Source organism: Panulirus ornatus, chromosome 50, assembly GCF_036320965.1.
Source record: "Panulirus ornatus isolate Po-2019 chromosome 50, ASM3632096v1, whole genome shotgun sequence".
NCBI classification, from domain to species: Eukaryota; Metazoa; Arthropoda; class Malacostraca; order Decapoda; family Palinuridae; genus Panulirus; species Panulirus ornatus.
This window is the reverse complement of record NC_092273.1, coordinates 27,503,086-27,515,345: the sequence shown is the minus strand read 5'-3', so window position 1 is coordinate 27,515,345 and position 12,260 is coordinate 27,503,086. Positions and strand designations below refer to the sequence as shown.

Sequence of the window (12,260 nt, the reverse complement as noted above, 5' to 3'; positions counted from 1 at the left end):
TATCAGCTGATTTTCCTCCTTGCTAGAGTGATGCCACCATGCAGTGTCCTGCAGCAGCAAAATTTTGCTAAAACTAAGTCCACAACTTCATGGCCAATTGACAGCCTCTACTCGCTAATCCTGTCTGTATTCAGTGCCCTGTGATGTTTTTAGAGTCAAGTATGTTGACACTCTCAACATAAATAACTTCGAACCTCCTCCTGTAATCCAACCTCAACACTTACCCCTAGAGTGGATGAAAGCTGCCAAGGTGAGCTCAACTTATGTTGAAGGCGGGCATTATCAACTTTTCTAACATGATGTCTTTACGTGGCTCTCAAGTCATTCCCCTGTGAGTGGTGTTTCTGGGGCAATTACCATACCCTCAACTCCAACACTCAACTGGATCACCACCTCATTCTGCATCTCCAGGACTTTGCCCTCAGCCTTCACAGATCAACAGTCTTCTTAATGATATATCTGGCAGGTGTTCAACCAAAGTCCGGTGGAGCCTACTGATATTCCTAAGACCACTGTCACCAAGACCTGTTTTGCTTGTCCACATGACCTTTGGACTACACAGTGTGACCCATATGTTTAAGTGATTCATTGGGCAAAGCCCCTTCAAGTCTGCTCTTCTGCTACACCCATACCCATGACATGCTGGTGGCCAGTCACTCCTGAGGAATGTCTGCAGCATCTCTGTCAGTTCTTCATATTGCTCTGGGACTACAGCTTCTGGACAAACCCTAGTAAGTGTGTGTTTGGCACTCCCACTGTCACCTTACTCAGACACTGGGTTTTGGTTGCTGGTTGGTATAGAACTACCACAGGAGAAGATTAAAGCTGTACTCCAACAGCATTTCCTCTGCCAACCATCCCTTCCGTGAAGCCAGTCTGTAAGCAATCTCTTTCAGAACCTCCCTCTCACTGTGGTGGTAACCCCCTGGCCACTATTTCCAGCTGCTTTTCTGCTGACTGAACTGAATTCTCAGACAGACCTTCCAACGATGGTTTCCTGCTGCCAGTCCTCTGCCTTCATCACAAAGCCCTAGGCGTGTCCCTAGTCATAATGACTTTATATCAAACTACTATGTAAAGCACTATGAGAGCTTCATTTAAAGTCCTGCAGTCCCTGGACTTTCTGGTGCCTCTTGTAATGGAAGTTTAGAGAGAGAGAGAGAGAGAGAGAGAGAGAGAGAGAGAGAGAGAGAGAGAGAGAGAGAGAGAGAGAGAGAGCACTGTAGTGCATTATCCTGTAGTAATGATGAGAAAGGTGCCTAAATCAAGGGCAAAGCAGTCTAACAAAGTTAGATCAATCAGAAGAAGAAATCTAAAAATGGTCACTAGATCATTTGCCACATTATATACTTTATGATCAAGTGTCTAGCATATGATAGTCATTTTGATTGCACAACTTCACCTTACATCATGCAGCAAGAGCAGCCAAGCCATTTTCACTGTTAGTCCAGTTTCCAGCAGGATTTCTCACTTGGATTTTACATTATCTTTACTGTAAACGTAAAGAATATATTGTGTGCCTGCTGTTTCTATATCTTGTGTCTGGCATCAGACAAAGACTGCCCCCTCCAGGTCCCAGTTTTGACAGGCAGATTTCAGGGATATTGTTTGATAACAGAAAAGTGTTGCTTATGGCATGGCTATAAGGGTTAAAGAAAAGCTATTACGTCTGTACTCAGTCATTGGTCAGGCAAATAGGGATCCTAGAGTCCCTCAGAATGGATGCTGTCTTATGATCTTGATGATAATGGTGCGAAATCCTTGAGTACAACAGTCCACCTATTAAGGACAACAGTGAAACCATTTGGTATGATGGCACATCCTTTGACCTGACTCTTTTTAAGCGTATGTCTAAAACCATACCATACAAACCAAGAGTCTTGTACTTAAATGATTAACTGGGTTTGAAATCTGCCATTATAGAAAAGTGTTAAGTTACCTCATTTCCAAAGTAGATCTTACTCGAGTCGAAGACGACAGCCTCCTGGGGTGCAGACCTCACACTCTTTGCCACCATCACCACTAAAGTTACCTGCAATCAAAAGACATCTGTCAATAAAATCCATGTGTCATAATCATGATGGAAGAGGATGTGGAAAGGGTGGGAGATGGTGATAAGTCTAAAGCTATGGGCATTATAACAGACTAGATGAGGTGAGAAAAACTTACTTAACCGGTTTACATAACAGGAAACTCTGGCCATTCTAGTGTGTCACAGTAGTAAAAGGTACTTAAATTACTCAAACATAGCCAATGTATGTCTATGTGAGTTTGCCAGCTAACATTACATATATTCTTTCTCCAACCCTTTTCTGTCTCTCCCTATACAACCTCTTGCAAACCACAACATAAAGGTCCTTTCATGTGCAGATGACCCCATTATCCCATTACAATACCCTGACACCACAGTGGCAACAACAAACATGCTGCATTACATTACACAACTGGAACAATGGCTCACCCACAACAAAGTGGCTGCATCTTTACAGAAATCACCAATCACACTTTTAACCCCACACAGACATGAATTCATCTCAAACCCTTAAGTAACCATGAATGGACAATCGCTCCTACTGAGTAACACACCGGGTAACCATCCTTGGCATCACCTACAACACTCACGACATTCACTACTCACACCAAAAACATTAACACAAAAGCCATCAGAACACCAAATGGCACTTTCTGAACTTGAAAATGAATCCCTCAACGTCCTTCATAGACAATTCATCTGCTCCACTCTAAACTACGTCTTTGTCTGATCTTCCAACCTTTCAAAAGCAAATACAGGTTGAGCATCCCTAATCCGAAATGCTCCAAAATCCGAAACCTTTTTGTGTGGCGGCATGACGTTAAAAGTGGGAAATTCCACACCTGACCTCACTTGCCCATGCTGGCCTCTGATGTTTTGTTGGCGCCAGTTTGTTACTATTATCACCGCCAGATCTACGTGCATTTATCATTATTATTCATTTTCTGCTCTGTGTGAATAAGTGTAAGAAAATTATTGCCTATTAGTAGCATATGCCAAACAACCACAGTGTCTACATGGGCGGCTGACGTTATGAAACTTGAGCATTCTGATGGCACAGTGTTACACAAACTTTGTTTCAGGCACAAAATCATTAAAGATATTGTATACATTTACCTTCAGGCTATGTGTATAAGATGTATATGAAACATAAATGGATTTTGTGTTTCGACTTGGGTCCCATCTCTCAGATACCTTATCCATTATCCATCATGACAAATGTGGAAAACAGGATGGTAAGGAGACAAACGGGGTTAGAGCTGACATACGGACGATACGTATTTCGCATCAAGTCCACGACTTCACACTATCTGCACCTTCTAACGATCTACAACAATAATGTGTGTTTCTGTTATCCTCCACTACTACAGACGACCTTAAAATGATCCATTGGTCTGTTGTTGTTCTTGTTCCTTTATAGCAACAAAGTGTAGTTGATCCGTCATGACTGTTAGGGTTCTTTCGTCAAACAGCGAAGCTATGGCATTTGCTTCCAGTAACCTTTTTAACATGGGTCTACAAATACATGTGGTCTTATTAATTTTCTTGTTATATATATATATATATATATATATATATATATATATATATATATATATATATATATATATATATAACGTTTTACCGAACCTAACTGTGCAACGCGGAGGTATATGAATACGAGCAAAGAGCATGTGAACGCGAACCTTCATAGAACATACAAACCTCCAACAGCGTTGTACAATTAGGTTCGGTAAAATGCTATCTGCTGGCTGTGTGAGCCTGATGGGAAATGACCGGTGTAGACCCCGTTGCTCACCAACGTGAGACGAAGGGTGTTCGAGTATACAGTATTCGAATAGTCAATACCCTATTACGGGTGATCATGGCCTAGCGATAGCGCTCCCGCCTACTGCACAGGGGTCCCGGGTTCGATCCTGACTGATGGAGGTTTGTATGATATATATATATATATATATATATATATATATATATATATCCCTGGGGATTGGGGAGAAAGAATACTTCCCACGTATTCCCTGCGTGTCGTAGAAGGCGACTAAAAGGGGAGGGAGCGGGGGGCTGGAAATCCTCCCCTCTTGTTTTTTTTAAATTTTCCAAAAGAAGGAACACAGAAGGGGGCCAGGTGAGGATGTTCCCTCAGAGGCCCAGTCCTCTGTTCTTAACGCTACCTTGCAGATGCGGGAAATGGCGAATAGTTTGAAAAAAAAGAATTATATATATATATATATATATATATATATATATATATATATATATATATATATATATATATATATATATATATATATTTCTTTTTTTCGTACTATTCGCCATTTGCCGCGTTAGCGAGGTAGCGTTAAGAACAGAGGACTGGGCCTTTGAGGGAATATCCTCACCTGACCCCTTCTCTGTTCCTTCTTTTGGAAAATTGAAAAAAACGGGAGGGGAGGATTTCACGCCACCCGCTCCCTCCCCTTTTAGTCGCCTTCTACGACACGCAGGGAATACGTGGGAAGTATTCTTTCTCCCCTATCCCCAGGGATAGTATATATATATATATATATATATATATATATATATATATATATATATATATATATATACATACACGAATACAGTGCATATGAACGCACACCTACATAGAGCACACAAACCTCCAACAGCAAGGATCGAACCCAGGACCCCTGTGCCACAGGCGGGAATGCTACCGCTAGGCTATGGGCCTGGCTAATAGGAAATAACTATTCGAATACTATGTACTCGAATACCCTTCGTGTCACATTGGTGAGCAACGGGGTCTACAACAGTTATTTCCCAACAGGCGCACATAGCCAGCAGATAGCATTTTACCGAACCTAACTGTACAACGCGGAGGTATATGAATAAAGGTTTGAAAGGTGGGTGGGGGAGAGGGGCAAAGGTTCTGGGAGCGTTGAACAATGTGTGGAAGGTGAGAACGTTATCTCGGAAAGCAAAAATAGGTATGTTTGAAGGAATAGTGGTTCCAACAATGTTATATGGTTGTGAGGCATGGACGATAGATAAGGTTGCGTGGAGGAGGGTGGATGTGTTGTAAATGAGATGTTTGAGGATAATATGGGGTGTGAGGTAGTTTGATCGAGTAATTAATGAAAGGTAAGAGGGATGTGTGGTAATAAAAAGAGTGTGGTTGAGAGAGCAGAAGAGGGTGTTTTGAAATGGTTTGGTCACATGGAGAGAATGAGTGAGGAAAGATTGACAAAGAGGATAAATGTTAGAGGTGGAGGGAACGAGGAAAAGTGGGAGACCAAATTGGAAGTGGAAAGATGGAGTGAAAAAGATTTTGAGTGATCGGGGCCTGAACATGCAGGAGGGTGAAAGGCGTGCAAGGAATAGAGTGAATTGGAACGATGTAGTAAACCGGGGTCGACGTGCTGCCAATGGATTGAACCAGGGCATGTCTGGGGTAAGCCATGGAAAGTTTTGTGGGGCCTGGATGTGGAAAGGGGCCCGTGGTTTCGATGCATTATACATGACACCTAGAGACTGAGTGTGAATGAATGTGGCCTTTGTTGTCTTTTCCTAGCGCTACCTGGCGTACATGCGTGGGGAGGGGGTTGTTATTTCATGTGTGGCGGGGTGGCGTTGGAATGAATAAAGGCAGACAGTATGAATTATGTACATGTATATATATATATATATATATATATATATATATATATATATATATATATATATATATATATATATATATTATACTTTGTCGCTGTCTCCCGCGTTTGCGAGGTAGCGCAAGGAAACAGACGAAAGAAATGGCCCAACCCCCCCCCCCCCATACACATGTATATACATACGTCCACACACGCAAATATACATACCTACACAGCTTTCCATGGTTTACCCCAGACGCTTCACATGCCCTGCTTCAATCCACTGACAGCACGTCAACCCCGGTATACCACATCGCTCCAATTCACTCCATTCCTTGCCCTCCTTTCACCCTCCTGCATGTTCAGGCCCCGATCACACAAAATCTTTTTCACTCCATCTTTCCACCTCCAATTTGGTCTCCCTCTTCTCCTTGTTCCTCCACCTCCGACACATATATCCTCTTGGTCAATCTTTCCTCACTCATCCTCTCCATGTGCCCAAACCACTTCAAAACACCCTCTTCTGCTCTCTCAACCATGCTCTTTTTATTTCCACACATCTCTCTTACCCTTACGTTACTCACTCGATCAAACCACCTCACACCACACATTGTCCTAAAACATCTCATTTCCAGCACATCCATCCTCCTGCGCACCACTCTATCCATAGCCCACGCCTCGCAACCATACAACATTGTTGGAACCACTATTCCTTCAAACATACCCATTTTTGCTTTCCGAGATAATGTTCTCGACTTCCACACATTCTTCAAGGCTCCCAGGATTTTCGCCCCCTCCCCCACCCTATGATCCACTTCCGCTTCCATGGTTCCATCCGCTGCCAGATCCACTCCCAGATATCTAAAACACTTCACTTCCTCCAGTTTTTCTCCATTCAAACTCACCTCCCAATTGACTTGACCCTCAACCCTACTGTACCTAATAACCTTGCTCTTATTCACATTTACTCTTAACTTTCTTCTTTCACACACTTTACCAAACTCAGTCACCAGCTTCTGCAGTTTCTCACATGAATCAGCCACCAGCGCTGTATCATCAGCGAACAACAACTGACTCACTTCCCAAGCTCTCTCATCCCCAACAGACTTCATACTTGCCCCTCTTTCCAAAACTCTTGCATTCACCTCCCTAACAACCCCATCCATAAACAAATTAAACAACCATGGAGACATCACACACCTCTGCCGCAAACCTACATTCACTGAGAACCAATCGCTTTCCTCTCTTCCTACACGTACACATGCCTTACATCCTCAAGATAGTCATGGCTGGGGCAAGCATTGCCCAAGTCGTGTTCACCCAACTATATGTAAGGGTTAATATTAATTGACAGCATCTGCTTGGGGAGGAGCAGTGAGGTTTCAGCAGTGGATCCGTTGTTTGCTTTTAAGAAACTGTGTCAGAAATACTTTGAAAAAAAAAAGACGATTTTTAAGTGGCATTTATGGATCTGTAGAAGGAGGTAATCTGCTAGAAGCAGAGAAGTTTTAATCAAGGGTGTAAGGCATGTGTATCAGCAGGAAGAGACGACAGTGAATGGTTCAAAGTGCGATAGGGATGTCACCATGGTTTAAATTATGGATGGGGTGGTGAGGGAGGTTTATGCAAGAGTCTTGGAGAGAGGGGCGAATATGCAGTCTGTTGGAGATGAGAAGGTCTGGGAAGTGGCAGTTGTTGTTCACCGATGCTACAACAATGGTGGCTGATTCAAGTGAGAAACTGCTCAAGTTGATGACTGAGTTTGGAAGAGTGTGTGAAAGGAAAAAGTTGAGTGAATGTGAATAAAAGCAAGATCATTATGCTCAGCATGGTTGATGGACAAAGTAATTAGGATGTAGGTTTGAATGGAGAAAAAATGGGAAGTGAAATGCTTTATCTGGGAGGGGAAATGGAAGCGGCAGCGATTCATAAGGTGGGGGAGGGAGCGAAGGTTCTGGGAGCGATGAAGATTGTGTGGAAAGAACATTATCTCCGAAAGCAAAATTAGGTATGTTTGAAGGAATGGTTGTTCCAACTATATGATTTTGTTGTGAGGCTTGGCTTACAGATAGGGTTGTGCGGAGGAGGGTGGATGTGTTGGAAATGAAACGTTGAGGACAATATGTGGAGTGAGGTGGTTTGACCGCGTAAATAATGAAAGGGTAAGGGAGATGTGTGGTAAGAAAAAGAGTGTGGTTGAGAGAGCAGAAGGTGTGTTGAAATGGTTCGGACATATGAAGAGAATTAGAGGAAGGGTTGACAAAGGGGATATACGTGTTCTCAAGTGGAGGGAATAAGGAGAACGGGGAGACCAAATAAGAGATGGGAGGATGTAGTGAAAAAGATTTTGAGAATTCAGGCCATGAACATGCAAGAGGGTGAAAGGCGTGCACCGGATAGAGTGAATTAGAAAGATGTTTTATGCTGAAATCAACGTGCTGTCATCAGACTGAACCAGGGTAAACCATGAATAGGTCTGTGGGACCTACTTATGGATAGGGAGCTGTGGTTTCGGTGCATTACACATGACAGTTAGATGCGAGCGGATGCAGCCTGTCTTCGACTGTCCTTGGCGTTATTTCGCTGACGAGGGAAACGACAATCAAGTACATATATATATATATATATATATATATATATATATATATATATATATATATATATATATATATATATATATGAAAAAGAGGGCAAATGAGAGTTGGGGTGAGAGAGTATCATTAAATTTTAGGGAGAATAAAAAGATGTTCTGGAAGGAGGTAAATAAAGTGCGTAAGACAAGGGAGCAAATGGGAACTTCAGTGAAGGGCGCAAAAAGGGAGGTGATAACAAGTAGTGGTGATGTGAGAAGGAGCTGGAGTGAGTATTTTGAAGGTTTGTTGAATGTGTTTGATGCTAGAGTGGCAGATATAGGGTGTTTTGGTCGAGGTGGTGTGCAAAGTGAGAGGGTTAGGGAAAATGATTTGGTAAACAGAGAAGAGGTAGTAAAAGCTTTGCGGAAGATGAAAGCCGGCAAGGCAGCAGGTTTGGATGGTATTGCAGTGGAATTTATTAAAAAAAGGGGGTGACTGTATTATTGACTGGTTGGTAAGGTTATTTAATGTATGTATGACTCATGGTGAGGTGCCTGAGGATTGGCGGAATGCGTGCATAGTGCCATTGTACAAAGGCAAAGGGGATAAGAGTGAATGCTCAAATTACAGAGGGATAAGTTTGTTGAGTATTCCGGGTGAATTATATGGGAGGGTATTGATTGAGAGGGTGAAGGCATGTACAGAGCAGCAGATTGGGGAAGAGCAGTGTGGTTTCAGAAGTGGTAGAGGATGTGTGGATCAGGTGTTTGCTTTGAAGAATGTATGTGAGAAATACTTAGAAAAGCAAATGGATTTGTATGTAGCATTTATGGATCTGGAGAGGGCATATGATAGAGTTGATAGAGATGCTCTGTGGAAGGTATTAAGAATATATGGTGTGGGAGGCAAGTTGTTAGAAGCAGTGAAAAGTTTTTATCGAGGATGTAAGGTATGTGTACGTGTAGGAAGAGAGGAAAGTGATTGGTTCTCAGTGAATGTAGGTTTGCGGCAGGGGTGTGTGATGTCTCCATGGTTGTTTAATATGTTTATGGATGGGGTTGTTAGGGAGGTGAAGGCAAGAGTTTTGGAAAGAGGGGCAAGTATGAAGTCTGTTGTGGATGAGAGAGCTTGCGAAGTGAGTCAGTTGTTGTTCGCTGATGATACAGTGCTGGTGGCTGATTCATGTGAGAAACTGCAGTAGCTGGTTACTGAGTTTGGTAAAGTGTGTGAAAGAAGAAAGTTAAGAGTAAATGTGAATAAGAGCAAGGTTATTAGGTACAGTAGGGTTGAGGGTCAAGTCAATTGGGAGGTAAGTTTGAATGGAGAAAAACTGGAGGAAGTAAAGTGTTTTAGATATCTGGGAGTGGATCTGGCAGCGGATGGAACCATGGAAGCGGAAGTGGATCATAGGGTGGGGGAGGGGGGCGAAAATTCTGGGAGCCTTGAAGAATGTGTGGAAGTCGAGAACATTATCTCGGAAAGCAAAAATGGGTATGTTTGAAGGAATAGTGGTTCCAACAATTTTGTATGGTTGCGAGGCGTGGGCTATGGATAGAGTTGTGCGCAGGAGGGTGGATGTGCTGGAAATGAGATGTCTGAGGACAATGTGTGGTGTGAGGTGGTTTGATCGAGTGAGTAACGTAAGGGTAAGAGAGATGTGTGGAAATAAAAAGAGCGTGGTTGAGAGAGCAGAAGAGGGTGTTTTGAAATGGTTTGGGCACATGGAGAGAATGAGTGAGGAAAGATTGACCAAGAGGATATATGTGTCGGAGGTGGAGGGAACGAGGAGAAGTGGGAGACCAAATTGGAGGTGGAAAGATGGAGTGAAAAAGATTTTGTGTGATCGGGGCCTGAACATGCAGGAGGGTGAAAGGAGGGCAAGGAATAGAGTGAATTGGATCGATGTGGTATACCGGGGTTGACGTGCTGTCAGTGGATTGAATCAGGGCATGTGAAGCGTCTGGGGTAAACCATGGAAAGCTGTGTAGGTATGTATATTTGCGTGTGTGGACGTGTATGTATATACATGTGTATGTGGGTGGGTGGGTTGGGCCATTTCTTTCGTCTGTTTCCTTGCGCTACCTCGCAAACACGGGAGACAGCGACAAAAAAAAAGAAAAAAATATATATATATATATATATATATATATATATATATATATATATATATATATATATATATATATATATATATTGCTTGAAGTATAGTGAGATCCCGTAGCCAACAACAGTAGCGTAAAGTTAAACGGGTTATTTGTTATCCAAATAGGAAATTCCTTCCTTCCTTCTAAACACGATCACAGAACACCGGTAAGGAGGTGCTTTGCGTAAGCTGCAACACAAGAAAAACGTTAAAATAGGCTACTCCCGGTCAGTGAGCTGCTCACCGGAGATAACGCTTCAATTCCTTCAGTAAAGGTTCAATGAAAGTAGAGGGAGGTTTTGGATTGGTCTGGGAGTATGTCCCAGATGCTCTTGTTCCTCACATCCTCAACTGCGTCGTGTGTTTGAATTTCGAGCAGACAACTCTCCTCGTCCTCACTCGGGCCATGATATATTAATACAACACACGACATACATTTTACTTTATTTTACAAGTTCGTTATACAGTCTTACGTTGCGATCAACTTTTATTTTTTCTATAAGTTCTCACGAGAGAGAGAGAGAGAGAGAGAGAGAGAGAGAGAGAGAGAGAGAGAGAGAGAGAGAGAGAGAGAGAGAGAGCTAAAAACAGCAGAGAATAAAAAGCCAAGATTTTGTCTTGGTCCCCACCTGCCCCGCTCCGGCCCTCACTCGTTAACGAGCTCGTAGAGAAGCTTTGCCCATGTAACCACTGTCGCCATCTCGTTAGTCTTGTGTTTACCGCCTTGCCTCACGTAATGCAGGACACGGTCAGTGCATGGGTTAACCGCTGGTATGTTTCCCGCTTTTCACCTGCTCGGGGTCAGTTTTTATACAATCATACCTGAACTGACTTGAAGATCAGCAGCATTCCTGTAGTAGCCACAACTAGCGTTCGGTGACCATTTTATAGTTTGTAAGACACCTGTCATTCCTAGTCATTGCACACACACACACACACACACACACACACACACACACACACATACACACACACACATTTTCATATTCCGTCCTTGGCCCAGGGAAATGAAACACGATAAGTTCCCAAGTGCACTTTCGGGTAATGACCAATGCATCTGCATAGGAACGCGAGTTCCACAATTATACACACAATCTCATATCCTGGCCACCTCTGTTACACTGTAAGAGAATCGCTCCTGTTTTTTTCAAATTCTTTTTATCTTTATTCGTCTCGTATCTTTATATTGTACTGTAACAAGAGATGGTTAGTGTCTGTGTGCTACGAAGGCTTTCGTGTCCGATACTGATAAAAAACGTATAGTCAAGACAACGGAAAGAAGAGACACAAAACCAGTGTAAATATTCACTAGTATTCGGTAAAGTATTTCAAAGAAAATAAGCGAAGGAGTCTTCTTACTTGTGCTATTTATAGACTTTTGACAGTCGCTATGAAGCTGTCTAACTCCCAAAATGTGTATTGCCTTGCGTCTGCGTCAGAAGGCTACATCCGCTTTGGACAAGGTACAGCGACAACAGACAAACGAAGCGGCATCAAATCAAGTGAACACAAACCACCGAAATTTTGATATATGGAATATAAAAGCGGCTACGAGACGGAAAACAGGGATATCATCTGGAAATGCTAATAATAATAATAATAATAATAATAATAATAAGAAGAAGAAGAAGAAGAAGAAATAGAAGAAGAAGGAATAGAAGAAGAAGAAGAAGAAGAAGAAGAAGAAGAAGAAGAAGAAATGAAGCCGGCCAGGCAGACTAGTTCATCAGGGATGGACAGGGGGGGAAAAAATGGACCAAATCTGAACCCGACAAAGCGACCGGGGAAATTCCCCGCCAACGCTGCCGGGTGCGTGTCATCCTACACATCCTCTCTCTCTCTCTCTCTCTCTCTCTCTCTCTCTCTCTCTCTCTCTCCTCGAGAGGAAATTACCCATAACG

The 12,260-nt window shown here is 42.7% G+C and overlaps 1 protein-coding gene across 1 annotated transcript in view; it reads right to left on the bottom strand.

Moving 5' to 3' along the window:
• The window catches only part of LOC139764687 (uncharacterized), a 113,600-nt gene that overhangs the window by 41,233 nt on the left and 60,107 nt on the right, over positions 1 to 12,260 (bottom strand). The window contains exon 2 of the mRNA XM_071691571.1: positions 1,940 to 2,032. Coding sequence (XP_071547672.1) covers positions 1,940 to 2,032 — 93 coding nt within the window. The remainder of the gene's footprint in view (positions 1 to 1,939; positions 2,033 to 12,260) is intronic.